A 25861-nucleotide genomic window follows, 5' to 3' on the forward strand; every position below is an offset into this window, starting at 1 on the left:
TAGGAGCAGTGTTCCCTTCCAAGAATCCACTCTGATGCAACCTCCAGTACAAGAGAAAAGGTGAGAAATGGAGCCGGAATGGCCTGTCTGCCCAGGAGACCGCCACGTGTAGATGAGGCAGGGAGCCACTCTCGGAAGGACGGAGGGAGGGTGACTTCCCCCGAGGTTGCCACCCAGCCCTCTTCTCCCCAGACTTCACCAGCTCCTTCGATGGTTCAGTACTCACCGGCCTGATCCGGACTCCAAGGTGCCGGCGCTCTGGGCTCGTACAGCTCTGGGGCATCACCCATGTACTGGCTGAGCTCGTAGGCGCTGGAGCTGAGCCCGGACTCATACTGCTGCAGAAGGTTGGACTCGTCGGCCAGGAGTGGCTGGAAGTTACAGATAATCAAAACACATGGGAAGAATGAGCAGCACTTTCAGAGAGATGGCCCTCCTGTGTGTTCCTCCAAAGCAACAAAATCGAAACTTTCAAAGGAATACCTCAAATGTGGATGTGTCGCAAGGAAAAGAAGTGCTTATTTAATTGAAGGTGTTTGTGAAAAAAATGAATGATGGCCTCGTGGAAAGAGTGTAGACCTTGAGGCCAGGGGACCTGAATTCAAATCCCAGCTTTGTCAGGGCTCCTGGCTGGCTCAATCAGTAAATCATGCAACTCTCGATCTTAAGGTTGTGATCCTCACAGTGGGTGTAGACATGGCTTAAAAGTAAAATAAATAGATCTTCAAACCCCAGCTTTGTCAACACCAGCTGTGACCTTGGATGAAGGACATGGGCTGTCTGAGCTCAGCACCCTCATCTGTAATATAATCACATCTGCCCTGTGTAGGTAGAGTTCCAGACTTCTTCATGCATTCATTCACCAACTGTTGAATGAGCACCTACTATGCTCTAGGTTCTATGCTTTCCCTGGGGATACAGGTGTACAAGAAATTCATGGAATTTTATCCTGGGAGGATAAACAATAGATAGGAAAGCTCTTTGCTCACTGTAAAAGGTTGTGCTTACATGTGTGTGCCGTTCTTGTAGGCATATACTGCATGGTGTGTGCCCTGCCCTATTGTTACGTATACAGATGAAAATGTTCTCGAAACACAGACAGCTCTCAGGGCTCTTGGGTGGCTCAGTCAGTTAAGCATCTGCCTTTGGTGCAGGTCACAATCCCAGATCTTCTCCCTCTGCCTCTGCCCCTACCCCTGCTTGTGCTCTCTCTTCTCTCTCTATTTCAAATAAATACATAAAATCTTTAAAAAAAAAAAAAAAAGCAGACAGATTGCATCATGAAAACAAAATTAATATGACTGTCAAAAATCAAGATCCTGTCTCTGCAGTATCTTAGAATTAAAAGATTCTAGCAATGTCCCACTTCCTGGGTAAACCAAAATGCCTGTCCCCTGGGGTTACTGGTGACAGCCTCTCCTCATGCCCCACAACTTGGAGCGACTTGGGTGACACTTCCTGATCCAATCAATTTGAGAAAAATGCAAAAGGGCCAGATCAGGGCCCAGACCCTTAAGATTGAAACAGGGAGGTGGGAGAAGGTGGAGGTCTGAGGGGAGGCTCTGCAGAGAGGGGAGAGTGGGACCCCTCGGAGGGCTGGCTGCTAGACATCCCATCCCAACGGCCCCGCCCTGCCACTGCCGCAGTGTCGGTTGTGACTGCCACAGCCCACAGCCCCCAAGTCACTTCAGACTACCTTATCCTTCTGGGTTCCAGGTAGCAGACTCTCCGGAACTAGGTCCCCAGGCCACTCCTGTCCAGTGTTAGAAGCAGCGCTGTCATTATAAGTGTTCTGACCCTTGGATCTGCAGCAAAATGACAGCCTCAGGTAAGGGGGGTCCTGGATTAGCCAGCAAAACTGAGCTGCTCTCCACGGACGCTGCTGGGCTACGAAGCGTGGGCAGCGTCAGGCTGGCCTGAGTGCCACAGGGAAAAAAGTGTTGCTCCCTTTACTCCCTGCCCCCCCCATCTACTAATATGAGAAAAACAGGAGCTCCTGGGTTCCACAGTGCAGCTACTAGAAGCCACCCCAACCCCCAAGGAGGAGGGTTGGTCCCTATAGCCAGACATCCAGGACTGACTTAAATCAGAGCTGCTAGGTTGGTGAGGTAAAGGGACCAGGCCTCCTGACATCCAGGCAGGTGCTTGTGCAAAAGGCTCCTTTCTGCTCACCAGAGCCCAGGGGACATCCCATCCTTGGGGCACTGGAGTGCACAGAAGAGAAATGCCCCAGCCTCAGCCTCAACCCAATTCTGGAAACTTCCACAAGACCTCCTCTGCTCTGAGGCCAACATAGAATTAAGGCCCTCCTGTAGGGTGAACCTCAAGTAACCTCACCAGGGCTCAGATGACCCCAAGTTTGGATGCTGTCCGTCAAAGTCAAGGCTCCTCTGAAAGCTGGCCTGGGCTGCTCCACATCCCAGTGGTCGGGACAGAAGCAGACAGGGTTCTGGAGATGGAGACCAGCACCGGAGGCCGTAAGACCCGCCTAACCAAGCCTGAGTTCGGCCGCACCGGGCTGAGCTGGCCTTTCCTTTCATACTTACAGACTATTCCGGCTGTCATGATGCTGCTCAGTCAGGTACTTCTGATCTCGGTGGTCTTCCTGCCAGATATAAGGACTCTCTTGCCTTGGCACTGCACCCTCAGAGAAAACAAAATGAAGACAGGTCACTTCCTGCTCCTAAAAGTTCAGGGAGACCGCAAGCCGTGGAGCTCCGTTATTGGAGCACCGCGGCTATGAAAATGTATTTGCCAAATTAGATACAATTGGGAAGTGAGAGCTGACGAAGGAGCACAACAGCACGCCCCTCAGTCCGCCCTGAATCAATGAGCTGGGCTCCATACAACTGTCAGAGCACAGGGATTGTGTGGATGCGCATTCTGTGTGCAAACAGGTTTCCCTGGGCTGGCAGGTCAGAAACTGCCAAGAGCACATCCCTAGAACCTTACTATCAGTGACGGGAATAAATTCCTGTTGGTGCACATTGGCCACCCTCAAGGTCGGTGACGATGGGACTCATCACAGCCCAACCGCACACTGGACAACTTCATTGTTAAGAACTGATTTCCCGGAGGACCTGGATGTCTCAGTGGGTTAAGCCTCTCTGCCTTCGGCTCAGGTCATGATCTCAAGGTCCTGGGATCGAGCCCCACATCGGGCTCTCTGCTCAGCGGGGAGCCTGCTTCTCCCTCTCACTCTGCCTTCCTTCCTGCCTACTTGTGATCCCTATCAAATTAGAAAAAAAAAAAAAAAAAAAACCCTGATTTCCCTAGTTAAAAATAGAGCTACTGTCTGACCCAGCAATTGCACTGCTGGGTATTTACCCCAAAGTTACAGATGTCGTGAAACAAAGGGGCACCTGCACCCCAGTGTTCACAGTAGCAGTGTCCACCACAGCCACACTGTGGAGGAAGCTGAGATGTCCTTCAACAGATGAATAGATAAAGAAGATGTGGTTCATGTATACAATAGAATATTAGCCATCAGAAAGGATGGATACCCACCATTTACATTGACGTGGCTGGGACTGGAGGGGATTATGTTAAGTGAAATAAGTCAAGCAGAGAAAGAAATCATCATATGGTTTTGCTCATATGTGGAACATAAGAAATAGAGCAGAGGACCATAGGGGAAAGGAGGGAAAACTGAATGTGATAAAATCAGAGAGGGAGACAAACCCTGAGAGGCTCTTGACTCTGGGGAAAAAACTGAGGCTTTTGGAAGGGGAGGTGCGAGGGGAGATGAGGTAACTGGGTGATGGGCATTAAGGAGGGCACATGATGTCACGGGCACTGGGTGTTATATGCAGCTGATGAATTACTGAGCACTACCTCTGAATCTAGTGATGTACTATATTGGTTAATTGAATTTAAATTAAAAATACGAGAGAATTGACTTCACTGTTACTTGGTTAGAGACTATAAACTTGGCTATAAGGAGTAGAAGAAAAAATGTGGATGAAGTGGAAACTGGCTATAATCCCATTAACGTGATGGTAGGTCCAGTACTATCACCACCACGTACAAAGAAAAATGACTCCTTTCTGTCTCTTCTCCTCAAGACATCCAGCAGGAATGTCTTTGCTGTGACCTGCTGTGGCCTCTGCAACCAAGAAAGAAGTGAGTGAGGACAGGGACTCCACTTCAGCTGGCCAAGGTGGGCTCTGAGCAGGCCCCGTCTACCGGATCAGCTGTGTCGCCCCGTGGGCCCCTTGAAGATTCCTGCATACCTCTTTCTTCCAGCAGCTGCTGCGGATGTCCATGATAGTAATAATTTCCATAAGCATATTCTTCCCTTAGGGCTGGAGAATGATAGCTCCGATACAGATCCTCGATGCCTGGCCTAAAACACCACAAAGAAGGCCAGCTGGTCAAGGGCGAGTGTGGTAAAGAGAGAAACCGGTGGAGGACTTGACAACTTCACAGGACAGAACTGTGACCTCAGTCTAGAACTGCTTTAAAACCAAGTTAATTCTAGAGCCTATAAACAGAAGATCCAGAATCAGAGCAGGAGTAGGGCCTTTGTTTCAGAACGAGGCTGGGCTTTTTATAGCAAAACCATAGCCAAACGTCTCATTTTCCTTCCCCATGACTCCTCCTTCTCCTCAAATACACCCAACGAAGTGACGATGTTATGTTAGAAAACCCTGCCCTGATTTTTTAAAAGATTTTATTTGTTTGTTTGTTTGAGAGATAGAGTGAGCAAGTAGGGGGAAGAGCAGAGGGAGACGGACAAGCAGACTCTACACTGAGCATGGAACCCAATGCAGGGCTTGATCTCACAGCTCCAAGATCATGACTTGAGCCAAAATCAGGAGTCAGATGTTCAACCAACTGAGCCACCCAGGCGTCCCTACCCTGTCATGATATTATCTTAGAATACCCCTTCCTCAGATGACTGTGTAGGTGTCCAATATGCCACTGTAATTCCCATGCATGTTACGTACAGATGGAAATGAGATGAAGAAGTCATGTTGGACTGTCTTAAATCTGATCGCCTTTATTGCCTCTACCCTTAACATCCCTTCCTTTGAGAATTCAGTACAAGAAGATTGGGGAAAGGAATGCTGTGTTTTTAGTCTCTTTATCAAGTAATAATTCTTTAGTATTTCACAGGAGCAAATGCTTTATAGTAACTGTCACAATTTCAACCTTAAATCTGTAGGCAGGTGAATATCGCCTCACTTGGAAAAAGCCGAAGTGAAACATAGATGACTTCTAATATTCCATAAAATATTAAATCCTCTGCTATCAATTAGAATTCAGGAACAGGGGGCACCTGGGTGGCACAGTGGGTTGAGCCTCTGCCTTCAGCTCAGGTCATGATCTCAGGGTCCTGGGATCAAGCCCCGAGTCAGGCTCTCTGTTCAGCGGGAGCCTGCTTCCTCCTCTCTCTCTGACTGCCTCTATCTGTCAAATAAGTAAATAAAATCTTTTAAAAAAAAAATTCAGGAACAGATTCTCCTATAATTACTTCACTGAGATTTCTTTGTTCTGAACTTGGAGGCTGCAGCCTTAGACCCGCTTTCTCTGAGGTTGATTTCATTTTCTAAAACGTTCCCATGTATTCATCCAACACATATTTGTTCCAGGGGTCTATCACACCCTAAGTTCTGTTGTAGGAACTGTGTCTCTTCTTGGTGCTGGTGGTGTCAACGCTCACAACGCTAAGAACTTTTTATAGGAATTTCTAGGACAGACTTTTCCGAAATCTACAAATATTACCTTTTGCAATCCCAGAGCAAGAGGGAGTCATCTTCTGCCTTGAATCCGCCGTTCTTTCTACCCCCTGCCCTGGCCCCAGCCCCAGTCACACTGCCATCACCTCTTTAAGAAGCCCCATGAGGGGACAACAAGGAGGGAAATACTGTTTACAGTCACCGAACTCCAGGTTGGGAGAGGAACGTGTTTAGGGAAGTCCGTGTAATCGGGTAGAGAAGGAACTAGAAGAAAAAGAGCAGGAATAAAAGGAAAAGGAAGAAGGAAAGGAACGATCTATTCAGAAGCACTTGGGAGTTGGGTGAATTCCAAGCTCCAGAGCCATACCTTGAATACAACTGGCCGGGATAAACACCTTCATAATAGTCAGCCCCGGACACAGGCCAAGGCCTTTCCCCAGGCCTGGATGCATAACGAGGCTGCTGGTGGTCTGTCCTGGGGTCCTGCTGTGATGCGGGGCTCCTATGGGTGTCTTGTCGCTGGTGGTACCTCTCTCCATTGTGCCAAGAGTGAGGAACGGCCCGATGAATTCCCTCTCTCTGAAGCCCTCGGTCTGGATCCTTTGCTGGAGCTGTGGGCCTCCCCCGTGGCTGTGGTGGCCACTGGGGAGCCCAAAACTCCATCCTTGACCCTCAGAATTTCCCTCGTATTTTTAGTCAGTTGTATAGTTATTTCTTCTTCCTGCAGACCAAAAACAAAACAAAACAAAACAATCACCATTTAGGTTTATATCCAAACATGATGACTGATTAGGTTTTGCAAAAAAAAAAAAGCACCTATGGTCCTCAAAATCTTTTTTTTTTCTTTTTTCTTTGTTTTTTTTTTTTTTTTTCAAAATCTTTTAGCTAAAACAAAACACATAGACATGTCTGGAAAAAAGGTCAAGCAGATACACGAAATAAATAACAGGCTAGGGGCGCATGGGTGGCTCAGTGGGTTAAACCCTCTGCTTTCGGCAGCTCAGGTCATGATCCCAAGGTCCTGGAATCGAGCCCTCCATCGGGCTCTCTGCTCAGCAGGGAATCTGCTTCCTCCTCTCTCTCTGCCTGCCTCTCTGCCTGCTTGTGATCTCTGTCTGTCAAATAAATAAATTAAATCTTTAATAAATAAATAAATAACAGGCTAGACAATTATGTTGATGTTGCATTAAAAACTAAAAAGTGTCTTTGGAGCAACAATAGATGTGGGAGGCAGGGGAGGCAGAGAACAGGCAGAGATAAAGCTCCAAAACACTAGCAAACTATTCCAATTAAATACATGTTTGTTCATTTATCCCATCAGCAATGATTCCTTCAACAATTACTGTGGAAGCCCTCGGCTATCAGAGAAATAGGTGAGCTGAGAGCTAAGCCAGAGTTTAAACCCTAAGTCTGCCACTTATTCACCAGTTAATTTTCTCAACCCTCAATTTCCTTGAGAAACAGAATGGGTAGCTTTGCAGGAATATTGTCAGAGTCAGTGATAACTTATGCAAAGTGCCCAGCACACTGCCTGATACACGGTAATTGTTCGTTTTAACAGTAGTTGGTGTTACCAGAGATAAACTAGGGCAGTACGAATGGATGAAGACATTTCCCAAACAAAAAGAAGCTGCTTAAATTGACCTTAAGAGACCTCTTTTCTGAATCCTTAACCACTTAGAAGAACAAGGCTTTGTAATGTGGCATGGTTGTCTCTCCTCCAAGAGAGTCAAGTTTGGGATTGTTCTAAAGACCAACAGACAGCCATGTCTCCGTCATATTCCCAGCTGGGAACTTTTTTTTATTAAATTTTTTATTTTTTATTAACATATAATGTATTATTAGCCCCAGGGGTATAGGTCTGTGAATTGCCAGGTTTACCACTTCACCTAGCTGGAAATTTTTAAATCTGGAAGTCTTCCAGCGTCAAATTAATTTTCCCCACTTATTTTTCAAGATGAGAAATAGCTCTGAAGACGTTGGCCTCCAAGTTCCTCTGCCCCTGTATCACAGAGGAGCACCTGCCTGCAGCTGTCTCAAAGAGAAAGCACGCATTAGCCCTTACTGGTGACTTGGGGATTCTCCTACATCAGGAGAATACATTAGCTCAGTCAGACCCCATGTTTTTTTCTCTCGTGGGAACTGTTTAAGGCTGAAAGATTCCGATCAAATACAGTTAACTCGCTCCCACTCCTGAAACTCCCAACCTAACATAAAAACATTGTATCAGAACATAAGGTCAAAGGGTATATGTTGAAATCAAGATTTCACTGGACTTGAATGCTGTAAACCCAGGGTCCACAGCTATGAGCCAAGAGCTACGAACAGAACATAGAGAAGAGAAGTGCCTTCTACCTCAAGACCAGTTAGAGCTCAGAAAAACTCATACCTTCCTTCCTGTGTCAGCCCCCTCCCTTGAAACCAGCCAGGTGCCATGCAAGCCTTTTCCAGCAAATCCCAGCAAAAGCCAAATTCTCCAACACAGTGAAAGGGTACATGGGCCTTTCCATGGAATTTAATACCACTTGGACAAAAGTAAGCTCAACAAGAAGGAAGCCTTTTTCGCCTTGTCCCCGGATTTTTTCACTAGATAGCCCTTCTTCGGTCGCAGAGGACCAATACCCCATCTCATTGCAGAAATCACTGCATATCAATCGCTGACATATCAACTCCCATAGGTTAGACCTCAGGTTATCGTTAAGGACCCCAAATGAAAAGCACCCACGATTCTCAAAGTGGAGACCTCAAATCTACATTGACAAGCCACACTTTTGCATTCCTGTAAGTGACCCTCCCTGGCCCCAGCAAGGGTGAAATTGCCTTTCCTAATCCGATAGTACAGCACAGTCGAGACAAAGAGAGCAAAGGAGCTAGCGTCCCCACGCACCTGCTCGATGGCTTCCCCATTCCTCCAGTGCCGCTTCCTTCAGCACTCTCCAGGCCCAAGAGTGTCTCTCTCCTCTTGGGGAATGTCAAAGTCCAGGTGCCACATCTACCAAGACTCACCTGGCCTTCAGATCTCCAGCCTGTCAGGTGTCTGTTGCAACCGCCAGCCTGCATAGAGTTGATTCACGAGGGTAAAGTCCAGCCCCACTACCTTGGTTGGTTGGTTGGTTGGGGACAGGGCTGCCTGGGCGCATTTGCTCAGAACCCTGTGGGAGGCTGGGGCTGAGCCCATGTCACTTGCATCCAAGTCCCAGAGCAAACAATGAACAGAGACAGCATGGAGAGGAAATGCAGAAAGCCTGAGGCAGCCTGGCCAGGAGAAGCGCACCACCTCTGGGGTGTTGACTCAGGGCTCTGCCGCTTCGGGCTCTAACGCTCATCCTCTGAGGCTGTTTCCTCCTCTCTCGATGACGGATAAGGGGAAGGGGGCCCTGGGTGACTCAGTAGGTTAAACATCTGCCTTTGGCCCAGGTCTTGGTCTGAGGGTCCTGGGATTGAGCCCCGCATCATGCTCACTGCTCAGCAGGAAGTCTTCTTTGCTCTCTGCCCCTCCCCCCATGACCTCTCTCTCACTCTCTCTTAAATAAATAAAATCTTTTAAGGAGGGCGGCAGAGCCCTCACTGGTGTGTAGTAATCACCTGGTATGTCTGGTTCAGGGTTTTCTCATTATTGTTTCTTTCTGTTGGGTTCTGGTTGTGGCGGCAGGTAGAAGGCAAAATGAATGCCTGATATTGAACTAAAGGCATTGAGAAGTTTTCTATTACAAAAAGAAAATCATTGTTTGCATTTTAAAAATGCATTTCTTCAGGCAAACATAGAGAAGCTTATGTCCGATTTTGAATCACTGTTTTAAAATTTAACACATCGTCGTGTTAGATACCTTAAGCTTGCATCATGTTATATTTCAACTATCTCAATAAAGCTGGAGGGAAATAGATAGAATTCAGAATTTGCTCTAAAAAGGCCCAAATCACTTACTCTTTCTTTCAACAAACACTTACTGAGGGCTTATTATGTGGCAGGACTTGAGACACAGAACTATGAAAGACAGAGTCCTTGACTTCAAGAAGCAGGAGAAAGTTAACCTCTCATGTTACTACTAGTCCGGGGAAAACCACCTTGGTGGGTCTCATGGTCAGAGAAGGTAATGTACCTAAGCTATAAGATTTTGTCTCAGACCTTCAGCGGACTCCTAGCTTTGGCTGACTTCAGCTGACTGCCAGCCTGGCAGCTGGGTATAGCATCTCTGATCACAGGTGAGAAACCCCCCACGGGTAAGCCATTGGCTGTTCTGCCATTTTTAATCCTCCTGAGAAGGGGTACTAGAGAAGGACACACACATTAGCTCCAGGAATCAAAAGAGGGCTGATTATGACATAGACCCATGTATCCAATTATGTTTCCAGTACATCACGGTAATATTCCTGAAAATCTGATATAACTCTTTTGGCTAATGACACGACGCTAGTCCTGTCCTGAGCACCAGCTCGCAACATTACTGGAATGTTAACTCTGAAAGGGACTTTGAGATTATTCTAGTGACTTCACTTGGTTGATGATAAAACTAAGTTCCTGAGAAGTGAAGTGACTTACCCAAGACCACAAAGCTAACTGGAAGCTCGGTCAGGATTGCAGTGGTAACCTGAAGTTACATTGCACCCAGCTTCCAAGAGCTGAATTAAGAACATTCCGGAATGTTCTTAGGAACATTCAGGAACATTCAGTAGTTAACCACTGATACCTGCAATCCATCATGGTGGGAGGATTTACACAGAAACTCCCAAATACTACAAAGAAAGGTGGTGGCTGTTGATTTCAGAGGGAAAGTTAAACAGCATACTAAGGATGACCCCGAAGTCCTCCTTCCTGATTCAGTGTTCTTTTAACAACAGAATTATCATTCTGTTACTAGCTTCCATTGCACATCCCTGGTTTAAAGATCTAGCCCAATTATTCCAAATGTTCCTTTTGTGAATCCCAAAGCATCTCTAATCATCTCAAGTGTTATTATGAAACTCTTCAAATACTCACCAACCAAAATTAATTTTAATTAGCTTTAATTATTCTATATCGACATATGGCAGACAACAGTATATGGGTCATGGAATGAAATAGATCGTGGTGGGATCTCACCGCTTCAAAGGTTTGGAATTTATCAACCTCTGCCTTTCCTAGCCCCACGTACCTACAGTTACTAAATCTTTCAAACTAGCAGCTCAATTCCTCCTGGTTTCTAACCAAATCTGCACAGCTAGATAGTATAATAGCAGTTCGTCCCCACCAGGAGGTGGGCTAAAATTAGTCCTGTCACCCCAAATCCTAGTGGCAATGCCCTTGCATGATCCCATAGTCTTCCAAATGCTAGAATAGCTACAGTCTTCACATTATCCCCTTCTCTAGGTGTCCTGTCCTCATGCCCAATTCCTGCTCTCCATTCCAACTCTCCACTGGAATTGGAGCCCAGGCCTCTGGTTAATTGATGTGAATTTCCTTTCTCAGTCTCTCTTCCCCTTCCCAAATGCCAGGCCACTGACAAAATTCTTGCTTCACATAGGAGCAACTATCCTGGGCCGACACCTGTCTAACAAGAGTATCATCGCAGCTAGTAATGTTGTTACTCTCTCCCCACAGGACTAGTGCTGATAGATGTGAACACCCACCTGGCTCCAGGTCAGGCTGGCCAGGAATACGTGAGCGCTACGATTTAGTGACTGCCTATTCTTGCAAGGGACAGACAGCCCAGCGGTGGAGACGCACCCCAAGCTTGACCCCATTCCTTTACTAAAAGTAAAATTTTAGAAAACAGACTGAGAGGCCTTCTCCAACAGGTTAACAGTAATTATTTGTCTGGATCATGGGATGGTGGAGGATTTTTCTCTTCTTCCTTATCCATCTTTCCTAACTCTTCTATAATAAACATGTTATTTTTATTTATTTTTTTTAAGATTTTATTTATTTATTTGACATAGAGAAATCACAAGTAGACGGAGAGGCAGGCAGAGAGAGAGAGAGGGAAGCAGGCTCCCCGTCGAGCAGAGAGCCTGATGCAGGACTCGATCCCAGGACCCTGAGATCACAACCCGAGCTGAAGGCAGCGGCTTAACCCACCAAGTCACCCAGGTGCCCCATAAACATGTTATTTTTAAAGAAAAAAATCAACTAACATTATTTTTAATCAATACTTGATCCAAATGTGTTGTGATCATATCAGCAACAATTATGCTCTCATGGGCAACAATTATGCTAAAAGGGATAGGAACACCTCAGAGTGTCCAAGATTGGTTAAATGTTCAGTCCACACTTCTGGAAAGAAGATTCCAGAAGTCATTCATTCACTAAATAAATGTTTATTAAACATCGACTATATGCTCAGCATTGTCACAGGCATAGGAGATAAAGATAAATAACATATAATCCCTCCCTGTAGAAGCTTTCAGTCCAGTGGGCAGCAGTGGGGAGAAACAAAATATATGTTTAAATAAGAAGCATATACACACACATATATATATGTATGTATTTTTGCTTATAAAACAGAATCAACATGAAATGATACTCTGTTAAATGTAGAAAATGAAAAAAGAGAAATGAAGGACAATTCCAAGTTTCCAGGCTGTTGAGAGGGGACCACGCTGCCTTTTGGGGGGATAATAATCTCGGGAGAGGAGACAGTTTGGTGGGGGAGATGGCACCTTCTGTGTTGCACTTGCTAACCAAGGGACCTGTGGGCAGTGGTAAGAGTGGTTAAGAAATAGCCGAAGCTGAGAGTCTGGAGCTCAAGACAGAGGTCTGAGGAGGGAGGCAGGGTGATTGAAGCCACGGGCATGGGTAGTGTTGCCTGAACAGTGCTGGGAATTAGAAGACAGGTCCTAGAAAGGAGCTCTGAGGAACACTGACATGTAAGAGCTGGGTATTGAAGGGGAGCCCATGAAGGAGAAGAGGGAGGGGCCAGGAAGGTAGGCAGAGAGCCGGGGGTGGATGGTGTTCCAGGACCCAGGGCAGGTGATGGCTCCAAAATGGGAGAGTGGTCAACCACGCCGACCTTCAGGGAAATGTTGAGACAGGCAACCAGCGGGAAGTGTTCTCCACATCAGTGGATTTGACAACAAGGAGATTTGATGATCATAACCGGAACCATTTCAATGGAACGATGGCCAAGGGAGTGAGGAATTCAGCACAGAAGTCACTTGCGCAGAGAACGGAAAGTAAGGAAAAGGAGACTGCCAGGAAACCCCCTCTGTCTAGAAGAACAGGGACAATCGCTAGGGTTGCTACAGGACACTCAGCTTGGCAAAACCAGGCTAGTGTGGACAAGACGAAAGGGAATCCCATGGTGATTCCCATGGAGATTCAGACTAGAAACACAGATGTTGAAGGAGTAAATCCCCAAAGAGGCTGGATAGATGGGATCTGGAGTATAGAAACAAAAAGGGAACCCAGCTAAGAGGAAGGACACCTCTCCCTTTCTTAGAAAGGGAGAGGGAGGTAGAGATGAGCACAGATGGGCACCAGCTATGGAGAATTCTCCATGGAATAGCCTGCCAAGTTCCACTGGCTGGAGATCAGGGAGCATTTGGTATGGGACTTGATTCTAAGGGTTTGCTTCTGCCTGCGTGGAAGGTGGGAGTGCACAGGAACGCATGCTCAGAGGAACAAGCAGGTTGGAAACGCAGCTATTACTGGACACCTAGATGAACTCGAAGCTCCACGGGCACCCTGCCCAGCTGTGCTTCGTTCCATGCTACACCTGCCGGCGGTGCCCAGCACGGTGCCTGACATACGACACAGGCTCAGCAAAGTTTTTATTTATAAGTGAGTGGACACCTCGCACTGACAGCAGCAACAGCCTGACCATCTGATTCTACCCAGTGGTTTTCATACCCTGAGCATAGGACTAAATTTTAAGACTAAATAGTTTCTAGAGAAAGGGAAAGAGAATGTTGAGGCAGTAAGTTCAGGGGACTGACCAGAGAGCGGTTAAAGGATGGCATGTGGAGACGAGACAGAAACAGATGCAAATTATCTGCACACCTTGTAGAACAGAGGTCCCTATGTATACTTAAGAGTCACACTCCAGGGGTGCCTGGGTGGCTCAGTGGGTTAAGTCTCTGCCTTCGGCTCAGGTCATGATCTCAGATCAGGCCCTTGGGATCAGACCCCTGGGATCAGGCCCGGCATCAGGCTCTCTGCTCAGCAGGGAGCCTGCTTCCCCCCTCTCTCTGCCTGCCTGCTTGTGATCTCTCTCTCTCTCTCTCTCTCTCTGTGAAGTAAATAAATAAAATCTTAAAAAAAAAAAAAAAGAGAAAGATGCTACAATGGGATGATGGGGGGGAAAGGACATTAAATCACAATTTTAAAAACACAAAGCACTTCGTTGTCACAGTAGGCATGAATGGATAATGTCCATACCTGCATTTCTAGCCACATCTGAGATGTGAAGGCTCTTTTAGTCAGCAAGCATCTCCTACCTGTGACTCTAAGAATGAGTCAAGAGGTGAAGGTTTCAGGCAGAGCAGACTCTTTACTCCAGCAAAGCCCCCACTCAGAGCCAGCCTTGGAGACTGGGGACTTGTGGACTCAGCTGGTCATTGGCCGCCAAGGCTTTGACCCTGTCCTCCAGGTACACTGGGTGTCAGGCAAGGAGCCGAACCCATGTGCCAGTCAGCAGCTCCAGTTATCAGGAAGAATGTGAGCCAGGAAAACACGGTCTGAGGGCCAGCGATGATTAGCCTGGCCCAGGCCCCATCAGCCACCTGCCAATCCTAGGGCTGTGGCTCTTAGAAGTGGAGGTTTGGGCACAAAACAGATTTCCTCCAGGACCAAGGAGCACTGTGTAGGCACACTCCTTGAAATGTCACCTGCCTGACTGCCTACAAAGCTGCCCTCCCCGCCCACCCCCATATCCCCAAGAGCCACGAAGTACATCACTCAAGAAAGAGAATGGCTCCAGTCTTCCCTAGCAGCCCTGGACTGGCAGACGTGGCCCACCTTGCCCTCACTTGACCTGTCCCCATTTTATCGATGCCCCCAAACCAGGATGAGTGGGTGGCAGACAGATGCCGCTGTGACTTCTGACCTCACCTCAAGGGCCAACGGGTGGTGGTGACTCACACAGCCACTACATAAAGCGCTGTCACCTCAGAGTGTTCTCCGAGTCAGCGAGGCTAATAGGACACAAATTCCCCAGAGGAGCAGGACACCTTATTCCGGAGGCCCCAGAATAAGCCTGTCTGGGAGTGAATCTCCGCTCCCCGCTTCACGATGCACTGGCTGGTGAAGTCGTTCTGTGTCTCCTTGTCATCATCTGTAAGACGAGGACAATAACAGAAGTGACCTCACAGTGTTATTATAAGGGTCTAATGAGATTAACACTTTCCAAGTGTTTGTCATATAGTAAATGCTCAATAAATGTTAACTATTAGTTCCGCAGAAATGCTATAAAGTGCCTAGGAATGGTTCTACACAAGTCATCAGGAAGGGATTAGTTGAGGATCCATCACTGCTGGGAATCGCACAGGTTCTTAGTCCAGTGGTCCCCCTCCCCCCATGAAGCCAGGAGATCAAGGGAAATTATGTCAAATACTACCTAAGATGAGAAGAATGGATTAAAATCAGATCACCAGAATTAGAAACTTCAACAAAGCACAGCCAGTACTTCTCACGACAGAGCACCTGCAACCCGAGGAAGGGTGTGTAGGACGCCGCAGGATAGGCACCAGTTTTAATGTATAAGCAATTTAAAAATGTATTTTAATTTTAAACAAATACAAATATCATATTATTGAGTATTAAGGAATGCAATTCAAATCTGCATTAATTTTTACTATGAAGCATGAGACTTCAAAGAAATTTCACACCTGGAATGTGACAAATAGACACACACACACACACACACACACTTACACAGTCACACGCATGTACCTTGCACCCCCCAGATCACTCCTGCCATTTGCTGGAAATGTTTAAGAGACTCATTCTGAACAAGAACAGACATTCAGACACCTAACCAATGAGCTGGAAAGACTCTCTAGCAAGCGCCTGCCCCTGCGGGTGAAGCAGGATCTAAGCCAAGGAGACTCAGGCCAAGTCCTCACTCACATTCAGCTTGTGGCATTGCAGACCCTAGTGTTCCAAGTTCTCCTGCTGGATTCAGATTCTCTGCTGCATAAGACACTATAGGGACCCAGGAGCCCAGTGACACTCTCTTGGTTTACCTGGGGCAGGAAGTGTTGGCTCTCCAGTGAAGGTGGGTCCTCAGGCTCCTTATGGAAACACACCCCAGTATTTTAGAGTCAAGATGCCCTTCCTGATGTCTAACACACACACGTGACTCAGAGTCTGGTTAAACCCTTTGAACAAGGGAAAGCAGCCATCATGGCCATCAGCAGCCTTCTCCTCCCCATCCCATTGATATTTCCTTATAAAATGTCCTTCCCTCAATCATTTTGAGCAGCAAAGGCCCAGGGGAAAGAAAATAGGAGTTGACTTTTGGATTTCGTCTTAATTATGGCATTTCCCAGCCATGTGTCTCAGAGGGTGAGGGGAGGGATGGGGGGGGTGAGCAGAGATCACTCAATATCTAGGAGACCTAGTTTCCTCATCTTTAAAATGAAATCTATAAAGTCCCCCCACAGGGCTATATGGGTGAACCGAAGTGATACACAGACAAACATCAAGGTGCCTGTTAAATGGGGAAGTGGGTTTTCAAAAACTCTTTGCCTTTCCTCTTCTAGGTTCCTATATTCTGTTAAAGGTGTGGGCAAAGCTCACGAGTGTGGTGCAGAACAGCAGTTACGAGCTCAGGCTTGGCGATCAGAATTGGATTGGTGTCCCAGAACCTCCAGGACTAGCTGGGGGACTTCAAGCCAGTTACTTAAGCTCTCAGTTGCTAAGTGTCCTCGTCTGCTAAATGATCTTAAAATAACAGTACAACAATCTTCACAAAGTTGTAGGATAGGGGCACCTGGGTGGCTCAGTGGGGTAAGTTGCTGCCTTTGGCTCAGGTCATGATCTCAGGGTCCTGGGATTGAGCCCCGAAGCAGGCTCTCTGCTCAGCAGGGAGTCTGCTTCCCCCTCTCTCTCCGCCTGCCTCTCTGCCTACTTGTGATCTCTCTCTCTCTGTCAAATAAATAAATAAAATCTTTTAAAAAAAAGTTGTTGTAGGATAAATGAGATAATGTACTGCTCATGGTATGTCATAGGTGCTCGATTAATAGTTGATGAATAAATGCAGGCATGACCTAGGATAATCTCAGCACAGCACCTACACACAGCAAGTGTTGGACAAATGCTTATTGTCAATGTTGCTATTTAAAAGAGCCTGGCAGTAGACTTAGCTTCTGGGCTGCTCAGTGTATCTGTTCTAACTGAGCATTCATCACTGCAGTTCATATCTAGTTTTTATTCTAGCTGTTCCTTATTATTGGCTTAGAATCTAATCTGAGGTTATTGGTTTCCGTTTTTATTCTGCCCTCTGTCTCATAATTATCCATGACATTCATAGCTTCTCTTCCCTATCTATGCCCATCCTTGGCCCATTGTTTTCATTACCCAGTAGCATCAGTAGAGAGTTTGTCAATTTGAGGACAATAAAAGCAAGACAAGAAAGGGTAAGAGATTTCCCCCAACTCACACAGTGTCAGTATGTCATCAAGTGGAGGAAAAATCAGCCACAGGACTTCTAGTCAAAGCTTTGTTCAGAAAAGCATACCGATTAGAAATAACCATGTGACACACTTAATGCAAAAAAAAAAAAAAAAGCAATTATTTAGAAAGCTATTCCATGAGAATACAATGATTACAATCTTCAAACTATCAGTCAGTGTAAATAGGTTCATTCAACCCAAGATATACATATAGATATATAATCATAAAAATGAGAACTCAAAGGTTAATTTCTGTATTTTCTCCTTGTCCCATTTGTTAGTCAATAAATGTGCATAACATTTTGCTGGTTCTCTTCCTCTGCCCACTGTTCCATGGACAGAAAGAGCCTATGCCTGTACAGAGTGTCAGTACACACGTTATTTCAGCGGTACTCATCCCTGCTCTCTCAGTTTGGATAAATGACTGCAGATACAGCAAAGAAGCCCAGGAGTGCTGTTCTAATGCTGAACTGAGCACATCAGGGCAACTTTCATAGGAGACACTTACGATGCCAAGAAACAAAGTTCAAACTTCAGTTTCTGGAGGACATCAAAGGGCATGTCAAGATGATGGAGAAGTTTCTTTTCTAAGCATAGGTGTCTGCAGGTATCACAAGGGAGATGGCCAAAGTTCATTATTTTCTGGGAGGATCCCATAAATGAATGTTAGAGTTTCCTGGCATGGTGAGTGACTACTTACTGCCTTTCCCGACATCGCTTCTGCGATGTTTCTGCACCAGCTTCCTGAGGATATTTCCTTTCTCACTGAAGATGCAATACTTTGTATGATATGGACACTATGCCATCACGACCTGGTGCTGATCCAAATGTCATTTAGTGAATGAATTATGTCATTAAGTGAAACTGATGGGGGTATATAGCCTTACTCCTAAAGTGAAAAAAAAAAAAAAGATTATTTCTATCATTCAACAAATAATATGTTAGACAAATATTAATTCATTATTTGTTGTAATAAAAATATTTTCTCCCACGGAAGCTGAACCTCTCCATATTTACTCTGATAAAGCAAAAGGATCCCCAAAATGTCCCTGCTTCTATTTAATAACCAAGAAATGAGAGAGAAACTGAGTACATTAGTCTAGAAAGAGGGGAAGGAGAGCAAGAGAGAACGTGTTCCCCCATCAAAGGCTGTCTAGGTTAAAGGCTCAGAGATAAGGGAGGGCCTGTGTATTCAGCATATCATCAGTGAGTTTTATGTGAAGTGTGGTTAAAGCCTCAGGTACAAAAAGAAGTTGCTGGAGACTGTGTCTGCGTCCCCCCACCAGTTTGTATGTTGAAATCTAATCCCCATGTGATGGTATTAGGAGATGGAGCCTTTGAGGTGATTAGGTCATGGGATAGAACTCTCTGGAACGGGATTAGTACTCTAGTAAAAGGAGCCCCAGTGCCCTCCATCAACACTTCCGCCAAGTGAGGACATGCTGCGCACAGAGACACAAGGACACAGGTTATCTGTGAATCAGGAAGCAGACCTCACCAGACTCCAAATGAGCCAGCGCCCTCAACTTAGACTTCCCAGTCTCCAAAATTGTGAGGAGTAATTTTCCATTGTTAATAATCTAGCCAGCCCGTGGAATATGTCACAGCAGCTCCACAGACTAAGACAGCAGTGGTAAGAGCTGAGACTGAAATAAGTCAAGCAGAGAGAGTCAGTTATCATGTGGTTTCACTTACTTGTAGAGCATAAGGACACGGAGGACATTAGGAAAAGGAAAGGAAAAGTGAATTGGGGTAAATCGGAGGGCGAGACGAACCATGAGAGACTGTGGACTCTGAGAAACAAACTGAGGGTTTGGAGGGGAGGAAGGTGGGAGGTTGGGTGAGCCTGGTGGTGGGTATTAAGGAGGGCACGGATTGCATGGAGCACTGGGTGTGGTGCATAAACAATGAAACAATGGAACACTGAAACAATAAAATTAAATGAATAAAAGAAAAAGCTTAGACTGAAGAGATTGTCCCAGCTGCCTCAGCCAGCCACGTGGGGCAGCATGTAGCCCCAGCTCTCCCCAATTCCTACGTTGTTTGTACACACGACGGCCAACATTGCTATGTCCGCCTCCCCATTGTCCTATGCTCCGCTCAACTTCCCTGCCCCCTCTCAGTTTATACAGCACGTATAGGACTGACCCTCCCTCTCTCTAAGAATCGACACAAAATTCCTACCTGGACAGTAAAAGTCTCACAGCTCCTTGGCCAAAGTGATTAATTCAGAAGTTAGCATGTGCCCAGGGAAATGTCCAAGAAGTATCGTCTCTGAACTTACATTTGGGCTACTGAGAAAGAAGTGTGTTCCCCCCCAGCGAGTTGACTAAAATAACAGAATATCAACGTGGAGCTCCAGGCAGCCATCTGTCCACGACTCATTCATTCAATAGCTGTTATTGAATAACAATTACATACCTCATGCAGTTGTAGGCATTAGGAATACAGAAATAAGACATAATTCTGTTTCTTAGCTCTTCACCCCCAACTCAAAAGGCAAATAAAGTAAATTAATCACTTTAATAAAATGTGATAATTGTATGGAAAGCACCTAGATGTCCATCAACAGGATAAAGAAGATGTGGTATATATACACAATGGAATACTATGCAGCCATCAAAAGAAATGAGATCTTGCCATTTGCGACAATGAGGATAGAACCAGAAGGTATCATGCTTAGCGAAATAAGTCAATCAGAGAAAGACAACTATCATATGATCTCCCTGATATGAGGAAGTGGAGATGCAACATGGGGGATTAAGGGGCTAGGAGAAGAATCAATGAAACAAGATGGGATTGGGAGGGAGATTAAGTGACTCTTAATCTCACAAAACAAACTGAGGGTTGCCGGGAGGAGGGGGGTTGGGAGAAGGGGGGGGTGGGGTTACGGACATTGGGGAGGGTATGTGCTATGGTGAGTGCTGTGAAGTGTGTAAACCTGGCGATTCACAGACCTGTACCCCTGGGGATAAAAATATATGTTTATAAAAAATAAAAAATTAATTTAAAAATGTGATAATTGATACAAAAATTAATATATCATCTGGAAAGGACAGCTAACTCAGGAAAGGCTTCCTGAGGTAGAAAAACTCACGGAACCTTGTTGGATAATTAGCAGGAACCAGGGTGAATTGGGGCATAGGGATGGTTCCAGAAGAGGAATCAGTAAGTACAAATGCATGGAGAGGATGTTCAGCTGGGCAGCCTCTGGTGACCCACCATATTCAATCAGACTAGAGAGTACTGCCCATCCTGGGAAATGCGAGAAAGGAGTCCATCTAGAGAAGCTGGGAATGAATCATGACGATCTGGAATTTTTGCTAAATACATGAAGAGCATTTTTAAAAATTATACAAGTCACCATGTAGAGAATGGTTTGGGGAGTGCCAGACTGAAGGCAGGGTGAGGCTTAAAAGGCAGTTGCCAACATCTCCCTTGTTAAAGTCAATGCAAGCCAAACTAAAGTTCTGGCGGAAAGGCAAATGTGAGCAGGGGGCGGGCGTCAGATCCAAGAGAGAACAAGGAACCAGAATACACGAGATTTAGAGGGTAATTGAATTTACACAGCCCTGGCCTGGTCATGTCCCTGAAAGTAAAAGACTGAACTGTCTTTTACTGGAAGAGCAGGTTTTGTGTGGAAAGAAAAGTTCGGGTGGCCACAGTAGGTTGAGTTGCCTGCAGGACAATGCACCAGAGTTGTTTCGGGCAGGGAAGGAGTCGGGAGCTCCTGAGAGAAGTCTGCCGGAACTCACATGTGTGGTGGGTGCCCTTTATTTGTTTATATGTTGCTTCTTTCCTGAAGATTCGTATGTGCTTTGATTTAGGTGTTTTCAGCACACAAGTCTTCATTAAAATCATAGATGTGGATGAGATTGTCAAGGAAGAGCACAGACTTAGAGATTAAAAAAAAAAAAATAGCTTAAGCTAAAAGGCAGAGAAAGACAAGTCCATGTGGACTGAGAAGGCCTAAGTTAGAACAGCAACAAGAAAGTCAAGGAGGGGGCGCCTGGGTGTCTCAGTTGGTTGGGCGGCTGCCTTCGGCTCAGGTCATGATCCCAGCGTCCTGGGATCGAGTCCCGCATCGGGCTCCTTGCCTGGCAGGGAGCCTGCTTCTCCCTCTGCCTCTGCCTCTGCCTGCCTGTGCTCGCATACCCTCTCTCTCTTTCTCTCTCTGACAAATAAATAAATAAATAAAATCTTTAAAAAAAAAAAAAAAGAAAGAAAGAAAGTCAAGGAGGGAGGAATTTAAGAAACAAAACAGGTAAATTTAATAGAAGGGAAGGAAAAATAAAATAAGATAAAAACAGAGAGGGAGGGCGCCTGGGTGGCTCAGGGGGTTAAGCCTCTGCCTTCGGCTCAGGTCGTGATCCCAGAGTCCTGGGATCAAGCACCACATTGGCCTCTCTGCTTCGGTGGGGAGCCTGTTTCCTCCTCTCTCTCTGTCTGCCTCTCTGCCTACTTGTGCTCTCTGTCTGTCAGATAAACAAATAAAATCTTAAAAAAAAATTTTTTTTTTAAAAGAGAGGGAGGCAAACTATAAGAGACTCGAACGAAACTCTAGAGAACAAACTGAGGGTTGCTGGAGGGGAGATGGGTGGGGGGTGGGTTAAATGGGTGATGGGAATTAAGCCCATGTTTTGTGATTTTTATGTAAGTGATGAATCACTAAATTCTACTCCTAAACCCATACTACACTATACATTAACTAACTGAATTTAAATAAAGTCTCAGAAAAAAAAAAAAAAAGAAAGAAAGAAAGTCAAGGAAGGAAAGTGTGTCAAAAAAGAAGAAGAGGTAAAGAGAAAAAAATATAGTAAGAGATCAAGTTCTACAAGAACTTGAAATTATCCACTGGATTCCATAGGATTGGTGGAATGGTCTGAAAAGGGATAGGACAGCAAGGAGAAACCATGAGGGGTTTTCATTGGTTGACTGGTTGGTTGGTTTGTTGGTTGGTTGGTAGTTTTGTTGGTTGGTTGGTATAAAATGGGAGGCACTATGGTGGAAACCCAATTAGAGAAGAAAAATTAGAGAAAGCCAATTATAGAAGAATGTCTGACAGATGTGGTATCACCAGGAGGCCAATGGGTATGGAGTGTGTAGTCCAAAAGAAGGGATTACTCAGGGGTCAGGAAGTACATTTATGCCACTGAGAAGCGAGAGGGCAGCAAGGGTGTATGAATTCATGTATGAATGCCCATGTGGATAATTTTGCGAGCCAGTCTAAGCAAGGCTGATGGGAAAAAGAATTATGCATGCTAGTTATATTAAAAGAATTTATTTGATCCATCATTCTATTAAAACATGTCAGTGGAACTCCCACAGTGTTCAAAGCCAAAAATGACTGAGCTGATGGTGATAAGTTTCTGAACACTAATGCTGTTCTGTTCAGTCACCAAGATGGGTATTTTTATTTTTTCTTTCTTCTTCTTTTTTTTTTTTTATGGTATTTTCTGTTCTAACTGAAACCACAGCCTCGCTTATTTTTTACTCAGTTTAATTTCTTTCAAGCTGTAGCCTGTGAGTCACACCTATTTCAAGCAATTTTCATTTTCCCTGGTGTCAGACTTTTGTCCTCAGTCTTTTGTCAGACTTTTCCCCTCAAAAATCAGCAGCAGCTGGAAAGGTACTTGTTCCAATCAATAACCACTTGAAAATAGAAACTCAGATCTTTAAGATTCATCTGTATGCAACTGCTACCTTTAAGATTTCTTTCTTGGAAGCAACCTTCCCTCCTACCAATATGATATTGTCCTTTAAGTTTCTGTTACAGAAAATTATGATCTGATGAAGTCTGGTTGGTGATACATGAGGTAGGCTTCATAAAGAAGGCCGCCCCCCCCCATCCTACCCTTGCCACCACCGTGCCCCCTTCCCAAATTGGATGTGAAGCAAATTCAAGGCTGTGTGAAAATCTGCTCAGCAAGGGAAAAACTCACACTAGGTGAGGAATCAATTACTGAAGAGGCCATCCCTTCCAACCCATTTATTTTATAGCAATAAATCAAAGCCAAGAGTGCCGTCTGGTTCACTGGGATCAAGGCCAGGACCTGATTCCAGGTCTCCTGACTCTCCATCCACTGTTCATTCACCCTGTCATAACATCTCTTTCTCCTGCTGGGCAGCAAACTCCACAGGGCCAGGAACCTCTTCCATATTGTTCACTTAGATATCCCCAGAATAGAGGTGACAAGCAAATACATCTGTTAGTTCACTACACTCAGGGCGGACCGCTACTGGTCACTCGTGAAGTTTCATGCAGAGCTAAACATCAGAGTAAAAGGTTTCAACAGAAAGAAAGAGAAATCACCAACCCATAAACACATGGTTTATGACCTCGGAAAACACCAGAGTCTCTGCTCATGCCTTCCAGGGTGGAATCCTCAGGAAGAGCGGCCCTAGAGCCCCCCCTTGCTAAAGGATCCTCATCAAGGTTTCACTTGTCATCGGGTTGGCAGACGCCACACCCCAAGTCACAGCCTGAGAACACAGAAGTTTCCACGTTGCCTCCAGGTCAGCTTTCACCAACCTGAATCCTCCTTAAAATATTTAACAGGCTCTCTCCTCTCCCCGAGATGCTGTAACTGCGAGGCTCCTCCTATCTTCCCAAAATCAAACCTGCCTAAAATGGTTAGGTAAGTTGAAATCCCACTAATGTTCTTTTGGCACATTAGCAACACGTGCCATCCCACGGCGGAACAGCCCCTGTGGCAGCATGCAGGCACTTTGAGGGACTCGAAAGAGGCTTTAGCTACAGTTGAAGTTTGTTTTGTAGAACAAGACCCTGAGAGGTTCTTCATTTGGCTGAAAACCATGTGTCAGCCCGATGGCTTCTGCTCTGGTGGAGACCAAATGCTTCTCAAATGAATCTGTTAGAAGAGTCTCTGGTGGGAATTGGATTCCCTCTCTGCATTCTTCAGTTTGAGTTTGCTTTGGTTAATGGTGAAAATAAGTACTTACATCTCTTGCCCCTAGATCAGGAGCTCCCGGGGCTGCGGCTGCTGCTGCTCTATCCCATCCTGACAGCCTGCTGTTAGAGCTGGCCGGCCTGCTCTCTGAACTGGGATGCCACGTCAGCCGCCCAGAACCTTTCTGCTTGAGCAGCAGTTTCCCAACGGAATGATTCTCTGTGTGGATCCTGAGGCTGGGAGCATGATCAGACCGCCATGCTGAGAAGGTCATAGTTAAAGAGGCCACTACCTGGGAAGAGAGACAGAAACCACACATACCTCTTGGTGTGACTAAATAGCGGGTTGACTTTCTAAACAATGATGACAGCAAGTTAACAACTGACCCAAAAAGTCAGGATTAGAAATTAGAAAGAGTAAAATTTAGAGACATTGAATCAGTATTATGGATTTTAGTTCATTAAAAAAAACCATGAGCTTGGTGGGGGTCCCTGGGTGGCTCATTCCCTTAAGCCTCCACCTTCAGCTCAGGTCATGATCTCAGGGTCCTGGAATCAAGTCCTGAATCGTGCTCCCCGCTCAGTGGGGAGTCTGCTTCTCTCTCTCCTACTCCCTCTGTGCTCTCTCCCCCATCTCTCTCTCAAATAAATACAATCTTTTTAAAAAAAAATAAGTAACTAAAAAAATAAAAAATCATGAGGTTGGAGTGAAATAAATTTCATTTAAAAAAAGGGGAATTTCATTTCCAAAAAATGAGAAAGTGAATGCTCATGAATAGGGAAACGGTTGAATAGATTATGAGATACTCATGTCATGACATATTAGGATATCTAGTAACAAATAATAAATTAGAGTTGTAGCAGTTCACTTGGAGGAGTTTCTGTGGCATATATACCAAGCCCCCCACCCCAAAAAAGAGTATATCATATTATCTCATTTGGGGGTTGTTATGAAATCTTTTGAGTGAAAAGGACTATATTATCCCTTATGCATATATATAATTATATGAGGATTCATGTGTCTACATAGACAAAAGTATATAAAAGATATATCCCGGGCAGTTTAAATACTTCCTTTGTTTGAGGAAGATTAATGTGCAAGGGCAATGGTAAGGGTACAAGTAACTTTGTTAAAGGCTTCACAATTAGCAGCATTTATCACATCACCCCTGTAAAATTATCTATATGAGAATGATGTGTGTGCTTAAAGAGAAGTACATGTTAAGTTTACAAAAGTGTTAATTAGAATGTTTTCAGGAGTTGGAATGCCATCTGACTTTGATTTATTCTCTATCATTTTATATATCAATTTTTTAAAGATTTTATTTCTGTGAGAGAGAGAGACAGAATGCATAAGCAAGGGGAGGGGCAGACGGAGAGGGAGAAACAGGCTCCCTGCTGAGGCTCCATCCCAGGACCCTGAGATCACCACCTGAGCTGAAGGCCGATATTTAACTGACTGAGCCACCCAGGCACCCAATACTTCAATTTTCTCAAGATAAGACTTTTATTTATATAATCAGAAGAAACAACAAAGCTATTTTTATTGTGTAAAAATTACAAGTGGTATCTTGCCTGAACTGCTACAGGGCTGAACTATTCAGCCCCTCTGCTGAATCTTGAATAGATTTGGGTGGGTTTTTTTTTCCTGTGTCCCCAAAACATTCAAGAATTCTAAAGA

General features: G+C 45.3%; 1 protein-coding gene across 1 annotated transcript in view; it reads right to left on the bottom strand.

The window, feature by feature from the left end:
* Positions 1–8721, bottom strand: part of SEC16B (SEC16 homolog B, endoplasmic reticulum export factor) — a 41338-nt gene extending 32617 nt beyond the window's left edge. Inside the window, 6 exon segments of the mRNA XM_013061196.2 lie at positions 227–371; positions 1697–1805; positions 2547–2637; positions 4233–4345; positions 6049–6402; positions 8569–8721. Of these exon segments, the coding sequence (XP_012916650.2) occupies positions 227–371; positions 1697–1805; positions 2547–2637; positions 4233–4345; positions 6049–6344 (754 nt within the window). The 5' untranslated portion in view covers positions 6345–6402; positions 8569–8721.
* Between the last annotated feature and the right edge of the window lie 17140 nt (positions 8722–25861).

Source organism: Mustela putorius, unplaced genomic scaffold, assembly GCF_011764305.1.
Source record: "Mustela putorius furo isolate JIRA1106 unplaced genomic scaffold, ASM1176430v1.1 tig00003942_pilon_pilon_pilon, whole genome shotgun sequence".
NCBI lineage: Eukaryota > Metazoa > Chordata > Mammalia > Carnivora > Mustelidae > Mustela > Mustela putorius.